The sequence below is a fragment of the Epinephelus fuscoguttatus genome, linkage group LG5 (genome assembly GCF_011397635.1).
Source record: "Epinephelus fuscoguttatus linkage group LG5, E.fuscoguttatus.final_Chr_v1".
Classification (NCBI taxonomy): Eukaryota; Metazoa; Chordata; class Actinopteri; order Perciformes; family Serranidae; genus Epinephelus; species Epinephelus fuscoguttatus.
In genome coordinates, this window is record NC_064756.1 from 32,307,939 (window position 1) to 32,327,326 (window position 19,388).

Below are 19,388 nucleotides of genomic sequence, written 5' to 3' on the forward strand. Positions count from 1 at the left end.
GCGTAGAACAGGCCATTAATGGTGAATGTAAGTTTCCTCAAATGCTCTTGATTTTACCTTTTACACATTTGGCCGGACAGGTGTTGAATTTTAATGTATTATGAGTAATGATTTGATGTTACAGTGTTGGCAGGCTTTGGTAATGTTCATATTTTCAGCTAATTACAAAAGTGTGAGGGAAAAACATGAAAGGCCTGAAGACGGCAGGCTCTGCTGGTGCTTAGAGTACACCAAAACTATTGATTGGTGTTGTTGTAGGCCCTGTTAATTAAGTGTCTCTCCTCTTGCCTCTGTACCCAGAAAATGATCCCAGCACACATTAAAGAGGAGCAGGCACTGTTGAGTCTATCAAACGCTTTTTTTGAACTCGCTTTTAATAAGTGTGTGTCGGTGTGCAGCAGTTTCCAATACATTATACAATGTTTAGTGTCAGGCATGGGGGCTATAATAAGAGAACAAGGTTCTTCTTTCATTACTTATTGAACTCTCCTCATATCCGAAGCACTCATTAGACACGGTGCAGACATATGCCACGACTGGGAGGCATATGAGGAGTCATTTGTAAAAGCCCAAAGGAGCTCCGCAATGTCATAGTCGGTTCATTTGTCTTCTCTGCCTCTCACAGGTTGTTTGGACGTGTCGTTTGTGTCAAGCTTTTCTGCTACTCCCTTTGGAAGGAAATGAACCTCAGAGGCTAGCTGCGATCCTAGTGTGAAACACAGCCTGTTTTTAATCAAGCAGCCCTGCTATCAGCCATCACAGTCTGACCATGATGTTCTTATTACGTTGACAGAAGCTGACTGATACTGGCTATCAGAGCAAAGATATATTTTCCTCATTGCTGCCTCTTCTGCTCCGCTTCCACTTCTGCATCTTTATCAAAGGGCACTTTTTTTTAGTTTATATGTGTTTTTCTTCAACTTTTCCTCATAAAACATTCAGCTCAGACTGAAGAGAATGCTGTTTAGATGGATACCTGCTATCCAGTTGTTAACTTGAGTTGCCTCCATGTCAAATGTGTCTGCATTACGCTTACTGCAGACACTCGCCCTTGTTGACACATCAGGAGGTTCTGGCATCTCTTTAATGAAAGTAGCTCATACTTCTACTTATTAAATACTTGAATTGGGTGAATAATTTGAGTATAATGAAGGAAAGGTAATACATTCTTTGCCCGAACCTTTGCTTTGAGCTTAAATATTCTAAATGCCCTCGGAACATCAAAGGATATTTTGCTTGTATATCAACTGACCTTCTGATAAAGATGTTTTAAACTCCAAAACTTATCAGGATGTCAGTTTATGTGAATTTACAAGGTGATGCACCTGACACTCAACTTCTCTTGATGTGATAAGCCGAAAAGAACGAGGGCATATCTGCATTATTTGTTCGCGGCTGTTTCCTTCATGAACCTTTTCAAAGACGCCAAAGTCACCTTGAGACGGTGACCGAGTGAATAGAGCCCGTGGTTCAGCATGTAGGGGGTTGGCAGCAAGAGAAGCCGAGCCTTTTTGCAGATCAGGGCCTTCAGATGTGAGAGTTCTAAGAAGCTTGATGTGGGCTTGTTCTGTAATCCCCCCACCTCTCTCCGGATCATTTGCATCCATTTTTCATCAATCTTTGTGTGAATTCTTAAGATATGAAAAATAGGCCCAGGGCCAGGCTTTTGAAAACTCTTTTTAACTCTTCTCCACGTTCTCATGCTGAGAGATCGGCCCTGTGTTTGAGGACCAAGGAGCAATAATTCTCTCTTTGACAAGATTATTCTATGCGTGTCTTTTTATGACGTTCAAATATTTGTTAATGATGTGTGGATGGGGTAATATAAATAGTGAATATTTCTGTGCCTCTGTACTGCCATTGATCCTAAATGAATGAAGACAAAAGATAGCTTATAGACATTCACTAAATGAGATTAGCACTGCTTGGATTGTAAGTGTATTCTACAGTATGAGAGCTCAAATAAAGCAGCTACATATAATTTAGGCTCTCTGATGTATAATATGGTGCTAAATCCATTGATCAAGGTATGTTTTTATAATCCACGCGACCCTACTGTCACTCCTATAAAAATTAGCTTTGCCGTATAGGTTTTATTACTACAAGCTACTGTCATGTATAAAATTTCAGTCTTTGTTTCACAGTACAGTTGCACATGCTTTTTTTTAATGAGAACATATTATGTAAGAGATATTTGTTCTGAGGCATGACTTCTGACAGTGTGAGATGTGTCTCCATTTTTATTATCAGCTGTTGGACTTACAGTGTGCCAGCTTCCTTAAACTGTTAAATTCTAAAATAACAGAACTGTACACAAGGAAAGACATGTAGGGAAGCAAAGAATCATCCTGCTGATAAATGGCAGGTTTTTATTTTAAAGAAACAGAGCAGAAACCATCACAAAAGAAACCCCAAGAAAATCGATCTCAATCTCCTGCTCTCCTGGAGCATTTATGTTTTTACATACTTGGGCCAACTTTTGAGAATATCGGGGCCTGGCTACTGTCTGATCAATCAATAAACTCACACTTGAAATGTCAGCTCAGTCCATATTCAGTCATTTCGGTATTTAGTACCCATGAGTTATTTCCCCCGCCCCATCAAGTCACACAGCAAGGGGGGAAAGCTGTTTTTCCCCTCTGGTGAGCTCCAGCTAATGAGCTCAGTTTAGCTGTAGGTGTGCATGGTGGCTGGTTGGAGCTGCCTGTAGTGCTTCCAGTAGGTGCTGGATGGAGCCAGTGGGTCGGAACATAGCAGGCCCCTCAGCCCCTTAAAACTATCTGACAAATAGCAAAAAAAAAGTACCATGGCAGAAATATGTGCAAAGAGCTTTCTGTTAGCAGTTAGACATTTTCATGTGAAATGAGATGAATAATATGCCTCTTAAATACCCATTTTATAATGTCAATTGCGGGGAAAAGACATTTTTAACTGTTAACAGCAAATTGAATTATGAGGCAATGAACTCAGAATCTTTTTTTTTTTTTTAACAGTGGCAAGAGATGTTTATCAAGAGCCAAAGTAGAGTCAGTCGATAACTCATTCAGACTTAATGTTGCTCTTTCACATGATTCTGAGACTTGATTATTTACTTAGTATTAAAATATTTCTAAGCTTTGCTATATTTGCTATTGAATCTTTTATTTACAACTAAACTGAGCTAGCAAACATTTTTGTAACTGGCCTGGAATTCCATACCAATAGCTTCTGTGGATATGACGTGATAACATCGGTGCGCTGTTCAGTTGGAGGGCAGGCAACTGGAGGCAAAGACTACCAGCACTGCACAAATGCCTATGATTTGCGCTTTCTACGGCTGTTCCAATCGATCCAGTTGTACAAAAACAAGGGCCATTTTAAGTCTCGAAAACAGTAGGTCATGACAAAAAGGCGAGAATTGGAAAAAAAAAGATTATTTTGGGGTGTTTTGCCTTTAATTAATAGGAAAGTTAAGCGTGAAACAAGGAGAGAGAAAGAAAGGGAACAACATGCAGCAAAGGGCTGCAGGCTGGAATCAAACCCGGGCTGCTGCGGCAAGGACGGAGCCTTGTACATGGGGTGCCTGCTCTATTCACTAAACCGCCGACGCCCCGACTTCTGTCCACATTAATTGGCCTACAGTGTAATGTTGGGAGGACAAGGTTATTTGTAACAACAGTTGTGTCCACAACTGGCAAATTGTTCAAGTTGTGAGAAAAATCACTTTCCTCTATTTTGTGTGGATTAAGTCCAACACGAATTTCAATTTTCTGACAATACATGCTGTCTGTAGGTTCAACCAGTCCTTTTATGTAGTCACGTTCCTCTGCTTCCAATTTATGCAATATAAGGATTTATCATTTCCTGCCCTCTATCTGAATTGCAGGGGTCATAATAGACATGTGATTGCAAACAGACTATATTAAGGAAATGGTCTCTGCTTTAGCATGTCCCTTCCTCTACTTTACCAACCCCTGGGGACAGATATTCCTTCAGCTAACCTCGTACAGCTTCACCCTCACTTTAAGACTGACTGCCAGGTTCTGGCCCACCTCTTTTGTAAATGACTATGTGGTTTGCACATTGCAACATATGATGGTGATGCTAGCCAGCTAGCTAGCTCACTATACAGCTAAGATTTTGGAGGCATGCCTATTATTTACTTGGTTCCTTTATTAGAATGGCCGTACTGTTTAGATAACTTTGGTCATTATTCATGTGAACATACACACACCTTCAGAGATATCCTGCCACTACTAAAATTGTGGTCCATCGGAGAAAAACTCCACTGTGGGAGAATTGGCCTGCCACACTGCAATTGAATTCTGAAAGGCAGCAAGTACAAGGTGATGCTAATTACAGGTTGCTAAACATACAAACAGTCTCACAAGCAGCAGAATATCCCTCCAGGATGCCAAGCAAAAGCAGCTAGCTGCCAGGCAGCCTAAAGAATGCCAGACAAATGGCACATATCTGACACAAAGCAAAGCAATACAGGGACAGTCTGTCAGGCAGCTAGATGAGAGTTTACCCTGCGAGGCAGCCAGCATCACCATACTGCCTGGAGGGCTGCTTAACAATGTGGTACCAAGTATAAAGACACATATCTTACACATGATGTCCAGCAGAGAGCATGTATTTGCATTTTACAACACACTCAGTTGTGATTGGCTAATTGAACCCTGTTTTACTGGACAGTGACTTACCTGATGATGAGAGGATGTGACAGCTAAACATAATCAACGTGTCTACCATTAGTCACAAAAATAATAGAAAATACATAATACAACATCAGCAAGTCATATCCTTCATGCATCTGCAGCGCATATGTGTATTTAATGTACCCACAGGCTGGATGAATACTTCCGTGATTGAATAAATAAATAAATCAAGCCTCAACCTAGAAATGTGAATTTATTGCAGATGTCAGTCTTGTCAGCATCTCTGTCCTGGACGCAATAATGGCTTCAGGGATTGGAGAAAAGTTTGAAATGCGTTAAATGAGGCACCTTATTTGTCCTTTTTGGTCCAACAAATGCACACCATCCATCAGGCTGTCGAGCATCGTTGTTTGAGCATCACACTTCTCGTGGAATGACCTGTCAGCTTCTTAAATTTATTTGGTCTTATCTGCAGCTTACCTGTGATGTTGTGAAAACAGGGACTTAAATCTTTCTTTCTGCCATCATGACAAGTTGCCTTGACCCCTTATGCAAAATTGACTTCTAGAAACACAGCATGTTTCGATTCGCTCGCAACAGAACACAAATACCATAATATGGGTCACAGTCATGTTCAGCTGGAGGAGGAAATAAGCTCTGATAAGGAGCAACTAAGCATGAAGCTGATGCGGGAAAAAAGTCTGTTACTTGAATTGACTTGTAGTGACTTTTGAAGCTGTGCTTTCTTGCAGGTAAAATAACAACATATGATAGATTATCTTATCTTACTCTACAAGCAGCAATATTAAAGCTCTACTCTATTATTGCTCCCTAACCAGGTTTCACTGTCATTGCAGAGCTTTAGCATGAGGACAGTGTAATATGCAATTTGCTTTTGTATTAACACCACAGGCCGAGTGATAACTTCATTGAACTGCATAGATAAGAGGTGTATTGCATCGGGTATAGAGATCTAACTTTCCCACTGTAATTGGACTTGATGATGAATGGCATTGTGGGTCCTAATGTGGCAGTATGGTTTCATCTTGGGCCTCTGGCTCTCACTGGCTATTATCTCCATCCCGTGAGGATACATTGTGTCTGAGCCTTTGTTGGCTCTGCGCAGTGGAGTGGAGGACCTAATCTATTTATCACAGGGTCTGCGTGACCACCCAGCCAGGCTGCTATATCGGATCATACCAGGCTCCCATGTGCTCTTCCTCAAGGGAAGGGGGGAGCGCCGATGTAACATGCAGCTTCACACCTGTCAAACAGTGCTGAGGTTGGTCATCCCTGAGGAATGGAGCATAGAGGGCAACGCATTTAAATGTATTTTTGTGTCATGGCTTACTTGGCCAAAGAAAACTGGGATTTTGTCTTTTGCCATAAGGGATGTAATCCTCAGCATTTAGTGTTGGAACATTAAGGGGGTGAATTTAAAGTTGAGGTATTATTGAGAACAAGAACTGTATGGTGTTTGGATGGATTTTTGTAGTTTGAGATGTTACTGGAGCGTTGTTGAAGCATGAATCTGGGACTCCTCGCTGCTTCACCAACTTTTTGACATGATGAAATTGCATCATTGAAGCAAAAAATGTTGAACTGCCCCTCAGTGTGGTGTCAGAGCTGAAAAAAACAAAAACAAATGAAATTCAATATCAGACTGTTCTAATTCAAGGTCTGAATCAGGTTTGTAAACTGCTGCTGTAGACAGAGAGAGCTGAAGAGAAATCTGAATTTGCCAGTTGTGTTCCAGAAGTAAGAAAACTTTAATCAATATCACATTTACATTTTTGATAATGCAAATTATTAAAAAATTAGCCTTGTCGTATAATTTTGTTAAAAAACACGTTTTTGGTTCAGTCCATTTGTCTAGACAGGGGCGGTAAATATTTAAATGTTTCTGTTTTTGTCGCATTTAATGAGCACAATTTCCCATAAGCTCAACACCATTGTAAGTAAGATATGTTACCCCTCCCTTCCAAATTTCTATAAGGTAAGGAGACAAGGCCTGCACTACAGCCAGCCAGTGATTTCATAGACATACCATAGATACCAAGTATCAAGAAATATGTTAGTTTTCTAGGCATGGTTACATCCAGGTACACTTGATACACATCATTACAACCATTGTTGGAGCTGAGTGTACAGAAAGCATCAGCCTAAGCAGAGGCAGCAGCTCACATTTAATCAGTGTCATGGATGTGTCATTCACCTCACATCCACTGTGCTTTACTGCTGCTTTCGAGCATGGCATCCATGTGTACAGTGTTTCATTTGGCGCTCATTACGCACACCACATAGAGACAACCAAATCTTTAGTTTGAACCGATGTTTCCATGGCAACACGCCACTGAATGGGAATAGGTGATGTGCGTAGTGTACTTTGCCTTGAGTGGCTGCTCAGATCCAGATGACTCTCCCATCACTCAGTCAGGAACGGGGGCTGGGGCCATTTATGGAATCCACCTCCTCCAGCCTCCACCAGCCCAGTCCAGCCAACAGGCATGGAGAACATTTTCATGCTTTATAGTACACCATGGGCAACAAAATCCAGCTACAAGTTATGTTTTCATATTCATTTGTTGGTTTTCCCCTTTTTTGTGGAGTATTTGCCCTCTTGCTTGTAGTACAGAGGAGCTTGTCATACGTTGAAGATGCAAGCCAAAGCGAGTAGACATATATGATTTATTTCCTCCTCAGGAGAGGGAACTCAATTCCCCTGCATGGTGTTTGTTTGCCCAAGTGTAGCATGAAATCCTATCAGTTCAAATACACGGGGATGGGCCTGGCTATACTAAACGCTTGCCCAGTGGTCATGCAGGTGGTCTGATGGAAATCAGAAAATTTCGCTGTGAACTGTAAGCCACTGATTTCTCATCCTGACAACTGGATACGTGAAAGACAGCGTCCCCTCCACGGTGTAGTTAATGAAAACACCATCTCCTGTCACTGACACTCCATCTCCAACATAATGGAGCTTTGGTTATCAATATGTGAATGTCCTGTAGCGGTGAAAATTAATCTCTGGTGCCTAAAGTGCATGATGAGATGTGTGAATAATTCACAGCTTCTTGTTTATCTGACCTTGAATGTGTGTGTATGCGTGTGTGTGTCTGTGTGTCTGTGTGTGTTGCTAGCTGGGAAGTGCTGCGGTTCCTGCTGTCAAACCTGCGCTGGTGGATGGAGGAGTACCGCTTTGACGGCTTCAGATTTGATGGTGTTACCTCTATGCTGTATCATCACCATGGCATGGGTAAGGCTGGTTTGTGTGCTACCCATATTTTAGGACTTGGTTGTGTTTGTAAAGCATGTCATCCTCCTCTCCTTTGAAACCCACAGTGCAGTATGCGCCACAGACTCCAGAAGCTTAGATAATAAGGCCAGTAGGAGTTTTGTTGAGGGGCCTGACTGATCCTAGCCATCATGTGGTGAAATTTTTGATCTAAAAAGCTTGTTTCAATTAAAAAACATAAGGCAACAATAGTGTTACTGTTGCCTAATTAATTAACCTGTGTCTAAATATGAAAATGTTGAAAAAGCCTGGGATGAAAAACATTTTCCAGATGATGTTTTATGAATAAGTGTAGTTGAGTGAAACACTAAAAAGTTAAGTACTCAGAGGCAAAACAGTCACTCTACTGGAGGGGGACTGGTTGACAAAACATGTTCCTCTACAGTATTTCAAATTAGGACAGCCTTGTGGGAAATGTGTTTAATTTTATGTGGTACAATGTTGTCTGATTAGATGAATTTTAGCAATTATTCAGTGAAGAGAGCCAATTAAACCAAGCAATGATTTCATGCTTTTCAATGGTTCAAAAGTTGTTGGCAGTAATGTCTTAAGAAACATAGCAATGCACCAGGGAAAGATGGGGTAAAAGAAGATGATTGGTTAATGTCATAGACAATATAAAATAAAGGGCCTAGCTACCATGACGTCACGCATTGGTTTGTGGACTGCTGTCCTGAAGCCTTGTGTTCGGCATTTTGGCCATCACCATCTTGAGTTTTTGGTGCCAGGAGTGACCAAATGTGGAGGAGCGAGGGATGGATTGAACTCATTGACTGTGGTGACGCCTTGCAGATAGACTGTTACTCAAGCAGTCACACCGTTAAATACGCATGGCTTTAAACCTTAATAACATGTACATGGTGAGTTGTACACCCTCTGTGCAGTTGTCGTGAATGTTGAAATTAGCGAAAGAAACCACAAGAATGTAAACATGTTTATTTCTGCTGTCAAGTTTGGCATTTTAACATTGGTGTCTGCAGGGACTGACTTGCTTTTAAAGCCAGCCTCAAGTGGCCATTCAGGGAAAACACCTAAAAAAAAAATTTAAAAAAAGTATTTTAATCGAAAATATTGTGGGGCCAAAAACAAACAAAGAGGGGTAAAAATATCTACATTATCTGCATAGCAGTCTGTAATATGTACATTATATTATTATGAATCTTTCTGAATATTGCATAAACACTGGTTTGTGCTACAATCTCTAAAGTGGCATCTCACTTTGTAGTTAATGTACTTGCAGATAATGAATCAACAACAGTTGTCTCTGTACTAGTTTCTATGAGCCATATTACATTTATGTCTCTATGTCAAGGACTGTTCAGAAAGAAAAATATGTAGTAAAACAGCAGCAACACTTAAAAAAAACAAGGTATGAAAGATTTTAGAAGTCTGGGTGGAAAACATGGTGAATGTTGACTGTGTGGGTGTTTACTCCTCAGGCACGGGCTTCTCAGGGGACTACAGCGAGTACTTTGGCCTACAGGTGGATGAAGACTCTTTGGTTTACCTGATGCTTGCCAATCACATTGTCCATACCCTTTATCCTGACTGCATCACTGTTGCAGAGGTAAAAACACACTCTACAACACACCTTCAGCTTTGCCTTACTTTGCAATGACACTGCCCTTAGCTGTTATTAATTAAAAGCACTTATTAGTTAGGCATAGCTTACTTACGTATTCATTGGTGTAATTAAGAAGTAATGCAAAAGGAAATGGGATGTCACTCTTTTTTGGCCTGTGGTATAGGATTTTCAGCCCTTAATATGCGAGTTGTGGAGTGGTATTGATGTGATCTTGGCTGACTACTGGGAATGAAACCTGTGCACACAAAGAGAAAATGTGATATGAAATAGTGTGACTTCTCTGCAGGATGTGTCGGGGATGCCTGCTCTCTGCAGAGGTGTGGAGGAGGGAGGGCTTGGTTTTGATTACCGGCTGGCTATGGCCATTCCTGACAAGTGGATTCAGGTAAGATGATTTACTTCTTTTTAATGTACCTTGTGCCCTTTCGTTGTTTTTTTGTTTTGTTTTTTTACCCCTAGCAACTCCACAGACACAGTAGGCCTATGCTCACACAGAAACGTCTGTGTGCCACAAATACAGTAGAGAGAAAACTGAGAGCAGCTCAAAACAGGGATGAAAGACAAAGGGAGTGACAGGGCATGTTAGGAGGCATTAAACACTCTTGTGCTATATTACAGCTGAGCCTGTTGCTAAGCTTTTGAGCCTTTTAAGAAGCTTTCAAGTGTGAAACTTGAAATATAGTGACACAAGGATCTCACCCCACATTTTCCTGGAGGAGGCTTGATACACCTGGAAAGTAGTAACGTGCACAAGGGGAAATATGACAAACCTTTCAACTGACTTCTGAAAGTTATGAGTACCCTATAAATGTATATATCCTTTGGTTTACATTGTATGATACACACAGTGACAAGAAAATTGCTTTAACTCTAACAGTGTAAAAGAGAGAATGTGTATTTCATTTGCAAGTAAACTTATTATATTCCCATGAAATGGATAGCAAAAAACACATTTTTAAAATCGTAATGTCACATTCACAGTGAGAAATTCACAAATGTAAACAGTTCACATTCATTTTCTTGACCTCTGTTGGTGTTATGAAGAAAATGATTCTTTTTTTTTTTTTTTTTTTTTTTTTTTTTAATCCACAGCAGCAAGTTTTCCTTCCTTTTTTTTAAGTCAAACCGAGGAAGGTCTTTGTGCTTGTTCTAAAGCAGTGCTAATTTATTTTTCTTTTTTCCTCCTTAATCCTACCTGCTGTGCGAATGGGAAGGTCATTATTTATCCCTTCAAACACAGAGTTATGAATAAGTGATGGGGGAGACATAATTGTTATTGAATAAAAAAAAGCAATAAAAGTAAAAGAAAGACAAGCTTTCATAATGTTAACTCAAAGGTCATCTAGTCACTGATCCAAGCTGAAATTTCTTTTTTGATGTTTTTTTTTTATTTTTTATTTCCACAAGTGGAGCATTTGAATACCTTTACATTTCACTTTGATTCATTATTCAGTCTGAAATGTCTGTCCTTGGGGGTAGTTTTACATGATGTCAAAGCAAAGGTTATTTTTTCTGTTTGAATTCAATGCTCTGTTAATTTTTCTCAACCAGTCAGACAATCTGAATAGTTGAAGATCAGAGACACTACTTTCCCAACAACAAACTCGCGTCCCTGCAGGTTTATCACCCTCCACTCATTCCCAAGTACAGAGGATAATTCAGCCATAATGAATTCAAGAATAAAAAGGGTCAATTATTTTCACTGTAACACAAGGGACAGAAGCTGTGAAGAAATATAGAAAATATAATTTTAAATTGAAATGATTGGATTTTCCATGAATAAATTTTGTGTAATGGCAATAGAGCATGACAGTTTGTAGTCCTAAAATCCAGACATCCATTGAGCGGTTAGTTCCCTCAACAGATCTCTGATGTCTTTTCACGCTTCAATAAATTTAAAAATTGTACAGTGTCATTTGTGTGTGAGGTTAAAATATGGTGTTTATGTGTTTCTTTGCACATATGGCTGTGCTAAAAACAATTGTGTGTGTATATCATTGGTCTTTGTTCCCTTCAGTGCTTATTGTCTTTAGACATTTCATTGAAAATCTTGAAAACTCGGAATGTAGTTTTGTCATGTTGGTCTACAAAGAGATTACATTGCTGTACTTACAGATGAACTATGACTTTAAAGAGCTGAAGTAGAAATGGATAAGCTTAAACTGAAAATTGGGGTTGAGAGTTGAGTTTTTCTCTTTCAAATGGCCTCGCTATCTTAATTTTAGTTTCGTCAGTACTACTGTAGTACTAGGGTAGAAGTTCCTCAACATATACACCACATTGTCTTTTAATTTTAGTTTTGTTTACAGTGCACTGAGGAAAAGCTTGTTCGGAGGAGTGAAGCCTTGTGGCTAAAAGCCCTTTTGGGCAGAGCTGTTTTCTTGCCTACTGTCAGAGTTTTTCCAGTTTATCCGTGTTTCCTCAAGGTTACCATCAGTCATGCCATACAGCTTAAGGTGCAGTTCTTTGCTTTGCTGTCTTCCAGACAAAATGTAGCTAATGTGTACACACTCAAACACAAAAACACAGAAAAACACACACTGAAGTAAAAGACATTGAAGAGTGTCCGCTCTTTCAAGTGACTATACAAAAAGGATGGTTTGTTTTGGGATGTTTACTGTTTGTTTTTAATATGCTGATAATGTTACGTCACATCAAAATATTGCTTCACAAATATCCTGTGTATGCTTTGCAGCAATGGTTGCAGAGGTTAGTAAAACATGCTTAGACTTATTTACCCTCAAATATATTGATACATTAAATCCCTTTTACTATATTATCATATTGTGTTTATCTCTTTGACAGTAGCTCAAAGTAACTGAAAATGGAACTCTCGATATCCTTAAATGTAAATACTCAGAGAACAATTTAATGTGGCTTTAGTTTAGTACATACATCATTCTACAGAAAACCTCCTCACTGGGCTTTGTATTGAACTCTTAAATCGCATGTATAATTGACACCAATGTGGTATTAGGGCAAACATGGTGGACTTGAAAGGTCTTAATTATAGAGTACGTCAGTCATAAACCTCACATTATGATTTACATTGATGGACACGGGTTACTTATGACACAAAAGTCTGCAGAGCTATGACTTAAGAGTTTTGACACCGGGTTTAGCATATAAAATACTTCATAACCTGGGCCAACAAATTATAAGAAAATGAACAAGACGACAGTGATGGAACATAGTGTTTATATAATGTAACCTCAGTCTGATAAAGTATGTTGGTAGGATGATAACAGAAACAGTTACTCTAACTTAAAAACAGAAACTTGCATATTTAATATCACCACTGAAAATAAAGGTGTGTAGCACTAATATTCACCAGCAGACATGATAACACCATCATCGAGTGGTGTGTTACCACCCAGTGCAACTTCAGACTGGATGGGAAATTCTGGGCGCCAAATATTCTCCGTCCTTCCACAACAACTGTTGAAGCACCCTTAAGCTCAGCACTTCAGCCCAAACTGCCACTGTGAAAGTACTTAATGGCCCACAATGGGAAAACATTGTTTATAACTGTGCAGCCATCAGTATGAAAGTCCATATCTTTATGATGCTGAAGCTGAGTAGCACAGCATACCCAGCCATCAATCCAGAGATAAATAAAGGTTATTATAAATATCTTTATTTGGGAGTTGTTGTCTGTTTAAGTGGCACGACACATGCTCTCAGAAAGCTTCTTTCAACCCTGTTTTTTCTGGACAACTTGGATGGCTAAACTGTACTTGGGATCTAAACATAACTCATAATTTATTTTCTTGATCCCTGTCATGTTTCCTCAAAGCTTGTATTATTAAAAAAAAAAAAGCCACCCATTCATTGTCAGTATTCCACAGTTTTTTTTATGAAATCAGCAAATATTACTTTAGAGTGTACATTTGTAGTAAAGCAGACAGGCAGCAGGTTATCTCTGGGGATGTGTCTGTCTGTTTGGGTTGGCTGAAATGTGGATTGTTTCGTGTCTTGCTTGCTTGTGCGTGTGTGTTTAGAGCAAGTAGAGGACTTGTTGTTTGATATTTTGAGGGAAAATGCTGTTTGTAGAATGCCTAAAGAGGTTATCTGTTGTAAGATTCATGTAAAGCTGTGCCTTTTTATCCACTAGCCCACACTGAAAGTTATATTTGCTCATATTTTGGTGAAAAAGCAAAGCAGTGTGTGTGACCTCGGCGCCGCATGCATCCTCTTGCACTACAGTTTCTTGTGTTTCTCGATGGGGGAAGTCTATGCATCGTTAATCAAGTCTGTCTCTCACAGCGGTGGGTTTTACTCAGTAGCGAGGATGGAGGGCAGAGGGAGGGGGTGAGAGAGAGAGATAGTCCCAGACTTGACCTTCCTCAGCCATGCTTGCACTAACTGTGCGGCAGGCAGTGCTGCACCACTGAGACACAGCCTCCTCCACGGTAACCAAAGGTTTCACAGGATTATCCTCGGGACACCTCTGGAGAGGTTGTTGCTGCTTTTACTTTTCAAACAATAATGCTTGCATTGCAATATTCGTTTAGATACTTCTTCTGGTTGTGTTTTTTTTTTTTTTTTTCAATTACATTTGTTGCCTCCCCGAGGAGATTTGACATCACGTGAATCATAAAGCTGGAGGAGAGCAAGCGAGCAGCAAAATTCATGTATTTCTGTGCAGGGAAGCATTCATATGAACATGCCTTGGTATAGTCAGTGAAGTGCACTCAGGGCTAGCCTTGCCTCTTCTCACAGAGTGTCAATTAGGGAGGGATTTGAATGGACTGAAGTGGAGCCTCCAGTGAGGGGTGTGTTGCAGAGAAGGAGACATGGAGCGGGGAGGGCAGACGTTCTGGAAGATAGACAGACAGACAGACAGACAGACAGACTGGAAAAAACAGAAGGAAAGAGAGACAAAGAGGCAGAGCAACATGGCTGTGAGCTTATTTATAGATTCACACGTGTGTACCAATGAATCTCTGCCGGTTCCACGAGCGGGGCCTCACGCTGTGTTTCGTCCTCAGCATGACTGATTGATATGACTCATTTACTGGCTGCAGAAGGCTGTTAGGACCAACAGGCTGTGAAAAATTAAGATATCCTAATGAGGACCAGATAAGGCGCACAGCACAAGTTTGGATGATTCGATCTGATTATGACCATAAAATGCTGTCACTCCTAATGGATAATGTTACAAAAGCCCTCTAATTTAACAAGCACCCTTCCCTCCAGCTACAATAGATTGAGATGTAATTGAAACAATTAGAGGCGGAGGAGGTAGAGGGCTTGCTGGTCGAGGCTAGGAAAAAAGAAGGCGATGCAGAGAATTTTCCGGCATCCCTCTGCTTCTCTCAGCTCTTCAACTTGAATGACCTCCGAGTCAATTGTCCCGATTTGTGTTTCTGTTCCTCCATTTATTTTAATTGAATGAAAATATCAGTCTGCACAGCTCTCTCCTTATTAGTTTCAGGGGGAAAATCCATTTTTGGTCCACATACTTTGCTCTGTCCATCATACTGGAAACACTTTCAATTAACATGACTTAATAAAATTCAGGCTGCCAGTGAGCAGTGATGGACTTCAGCTTGTTTATGTAAACATGTCAGCAGCTTCATCACCAGCCTTTGAGGGGCGCCCACTCTCTTTGACCCCCTCCACTGGTGTCACCTTCCTCTCGCATCCTTTAACTGTGGCATTTCAGCTTCATTCTCCTTTATTTTATTAGCTAATTGCACTCTGAGGCCTCCCTTGTATGGTGTTAACCAGCAGTGCAGGATTTAGATGGTGCCTTCTTCAGCAAACTGTGAGGTGAGCTAAGGAGTGCCTTTCAGCTGAGTCAAGCCTCCGGCGGAGACATTTGCGTGGGCAGAATGTTCATTAATTTCCAAAAACTGTGAAAATATGAAGATAGGGAGGCATTATCTTGATCCGTGGGATTGAGTGTTGCACACCTTCGTTCCCTGCTCACCTCTGGGGGTGCCACTGTATGTGTGAAGAGAGGATGTCCCCATAGCAACGCAAACTCAAACACAGTGGTTGTGTTTGCAAAGACAGGAGAGGCAGGATGCTCGGGCCAGCAACCAAATGTAAAACAAGAGCTGTACACTGAACACATCTCTGCCTCCGAGTCCTTCCCAGCACCATGTGATGGTAGCAGAGAGGCTCTTGAATCAGTCACAGCATGTCAGTGGCAGTGAGATGACCTCATCCAGCACTGCTAAATTTTTTCTTATTTTATTTCTGGCTCTGCCTAATTAATCTGGGCACTCTGGTTGGCTCCTGACAGCAGGCTTGTAAAGTAAGATTTGTGCACTGCTCATTATCATTGATGAAGTGGAGTGTCAGTGGTGCCAGGAAGCTCGGCTGGTCGGGGCTGATGTGGGTGAGCTGGTGGTAGGGAAGTCGTCAACCCAGTCACTCCTGTCTCCGCTCCGACAGTCCCACTCCCAGATTAATTGCTCCCAGACCACTTTTGCGGTTGAATTGAATTGTAATGATTCATAAGGAAGTGTAAAGTGTCTGATTGTACGTGGATGTGGAGGCGGCAGGGATGATCTCCAGGGTATATCCTGCAGATTCAGTTGTTTAGCCTTTATAATGGAGCTGGAGGAAAAAAGTAGGCAGCATTTAGAGGATTTATTTATTTTCAGCTAGTGTTGCATTCTAGGTTCAGCTGCAGGAGTGAAATTCATTTGTAAACATAGCGATACTATTCAATTTATTCATATATTAACTCTATTGTAATGTTGTCCATGTTGCTCCTAACCCATTCTGCCATGACAAGATACTTTTCATTTAGGAGAGGTGTCTTAAGAATAGAAACCTGCTATCCATGACGGATCTTGATTATTAGGGAATGTAATTTATTCATTGTGTTAATATTTTTCACACTTGTGGTTTTGTGTATGTTTCTGTATGTACCTGATAATCTCCTCAGTGTTTTTTCCATTTTAACCCATTGGCATTAATGGTATATAATATTCATTCCAAACATTTTAATTGGTATAAAATCACCTGAAATTAAGAATTGTGTTTTTGTTACTTTAGAATGAGCCATTTATACCTTCATACACACACATCGTCACACACAAACATTAGATATTCATCACTAAATACAGTGGGGAAAAAAAGAGTTACACTCTCAAAAACAAAAGCAAATAAGCTAAATGAGCATTGTCTTTCACAGCAGTGTTACATGGTGAAAAGAAAATTGTTTTAATACTTTTAAAACACAGCGGAACAAAAACAGATGGACATTAGATTGATCATGGCATCTGGGATGGGTTAAAGTAGTCTATGCCAGCACCTTCTTGTGTTCTTGCGGTTTTAATGTGATTTTAGAAATGATACTGGTGTTTGTTCCAAGGTATCCAAAGTCCTCAGCATCAGGGGCCTGATCAGTTTTGTTGTTGAGCTAAAACCAAAGAGTAGCCAGCATGGCTCTGCTCGAGGATCTGAGGCAGCGCACTGAGCTCGGAGGGACTTAAAAGGTCTGAGAAATTGTAGTACATGTAGATGAGAAATGCCTGGCTGAGGTTTTCTGGTGGCATTACCAATGACTAATATGGCCACACAAGGCTAAGGTGAAGAAGAGTGAATGTGAACAGATGGTGATGTATAGAGCGGGAGAGCCTCTATTTAGGTGGACCAGCCAGTTCATCTCAGACATATTGATCGACACAATTTACTCTCTTTACTCAGAGGATTATGGCTCTGTAGAGTAATATAAAGGTTTCCTGACATGTCAATCAGCTGTCACAGCAGATTCCACCGAGCAGACTTCAGCCTGTCACTGAGATGGGCTCTCCAACTCTCCCACGAATCAGACAGGCTGCATGTCTATCACCAAGGGTTGTTGGAGGGCATAAACTCTCTTTTTTTCCATTTAGGAATGATATTGATACTGTGGCTTTCTAGCATCTCTCCCTTGTTTATAAAATCATCTCTGTGCCCACAACTGTCTACTTGGTTATCTTTACTCTGCCCTGTGCTCTCGTTTGCTTGTGTAACTTCAAGTGATTAGGACTGTATAGCAGCACTGTGTGGGCACATGTGCTCGAGATGCATGTTTTGGTGGCCCCTTTTTCCCTTCTGACCTCTGGAAATGACTTCTTCGGCAGGAAGTGTGCATGTAGGCAGGCCAGTGGCAGGGCATTGATTCCATGGTTGGATTTATTGTTGAATCCTTCCGTTTGGATGAGAGGCTCTGACCTTGCCCATCTCAGGTGGGGAGAGCTGATGCCTTACTACCCATGGGCTGTAGTGAAGTTATTAAAAACTCCATTACCGCCATTCAAAGGTAGACATAACTCACAGTGCGGATATAGAGATGTCAAAACAGAGATTGATCTGAGAAAGAAGTGTAACCCAGAGAAAACTTGAGAGGGGTAGAAAGAGTGCCAGAACTGAAATACTGAGCTTTAGACATCAGTCAGAGGCTGAATGGATCTCTCAGCTACACATCTATCATACCCTTTTTCAATAACCCCTCTCTGTCACTGTGTAGATCCTGAAGGAGTTAAAGGATGAGGACTGGAACATGGGCAATATCGTCCACACACTGACCAACAGGCGCTATGGAGAGAAATGCATAGCCTATGCAGAAAGTCATGATCAGGTAGGCTATTTTCCACAAGATCCCACTTCATGGTGTCAATAGAGCCTGCATGTCTCGATGTGGGTCATAAAACATAATCCACCTCTCCAGGCTCTGGTCGGGGATAAGACTCTGGCCTTCTGGTTGATGGACAAGGAGATGTATACCAACATGAGCTCCATCATTCCTATGACACCCGTCATAGACCGTGGCATGCAGCTGCATAAGATGATCCGCCTCCTCACTCATGGTCTGGGTGGGGAAGGTTACCTCAACTTCATGGGTGAGTCATCATGGCAGCACACAGACAATCTAACCCTACAGTTGCCAAGGAATTATACTGTTTGCCAAATATTATTTATTCCAGTAGTCATTAAGAAATATTGTTTTACCACTGTTACCTGTTTTTGGTGGTGTCCTATGGTATATTTTAGTGTTATTAATCCATTAATCCAAGAACAAAATATTTATCTACAACCGTCAGCTCTCCGAAAGCAAAAATGGCAAGCATCCATCTGTTTCTGCTAAGTGTAAGGATTAGCTACTTTTCCCTGTTGCATATTAATGTAAATTAAATATAAGTGGTTTGTGAATTATTAGCCCGACAAAACAAGACAATATATACTGTAAACAACTAATTGATTAATTGAAAAAAATAATTGATAGATTAATCTGAAATGAAAATAATTGTTTGCTGCAGCCTTAATTTACTGTAATTATATATTTGCATTAGTTAATTTCATTTGCACACATGCCAATTAAAAATCCAACCCTGTCTCCTAGAAATTACATTTGTATGTTACCAAATTGCTTTCTTAATTACATTGTCGTGGCAATGCAATCGCTGTCTTTATTATATTCAGAGACAACGTTTCTTTCAGGAAACGAAACACTGCATTCATGTACTGTGTATGTATGCTCTTGAAGGAAGTGGTTGGGGATGATTGTGGGCATACAAAGTGCCCCGAACCTTGACACCTGTACTTGGGGTTTGCATCCACTCTACTGTTTTAGAGTTAGGCAATAAATGCACTTGAGTTAAGGTTAGGGAAAGATCGTGATTTTGCTTAAATGTCAATAAAAAGATAAATATAAATGAATGCTGTAGTCACTATGAGTGGATACTGTAATGCAAGATTGCCTATTTTGGCAAAAAACAACTGAAATACATTGTCATTAAACATTGTGATGATATGTTAAGCGTCAACATTTTTGTGTCTTGCCAGGCACGTTAATTAGCAACCTTTCTCATTATGTTAATTGAAAATATAATTTTCTCTGTATTAGGTTTCTCTCAAAAATGTA

The 19,388-nt window shown here is 40.5% G+C and overlaps 1 protein-coding gene across 1 annotated transcript in view; it reads left to right on the forward strand.

Moving 5' to 3' along the window:
- The window catches only part of gbe1b (glucan (1,4-alpha-), branching enzyme 1b), an 87,266-nt gene that overhangs the window by 27,258 nt on the left and 40,620 nt on the right, over positions 1–19,388 (forward strand). The window contains exons 8-12 of the mRNA XM_049576149.1: positions 7,781–7,896; positions 9,375–9,502; positions 9,807–9,905; positions 17,994–18,104; positions 18,195–18,366. Of these exons, the coding sequence (XP_049432106.1) occupies positions 7,781–7,896; positions 9,375–9,502; positions 9,807–9,905; positions 17,994–18,104; positions 18,195–18,366 (626 nt within the window). The remainder of the gene's footprint in view (positions 1–7,780; positions 7,897–9,374; positions 9,503–9,806; positions 9,906–17,993; positions 18,105–18,194; positions 18,367–19,388) is intronic.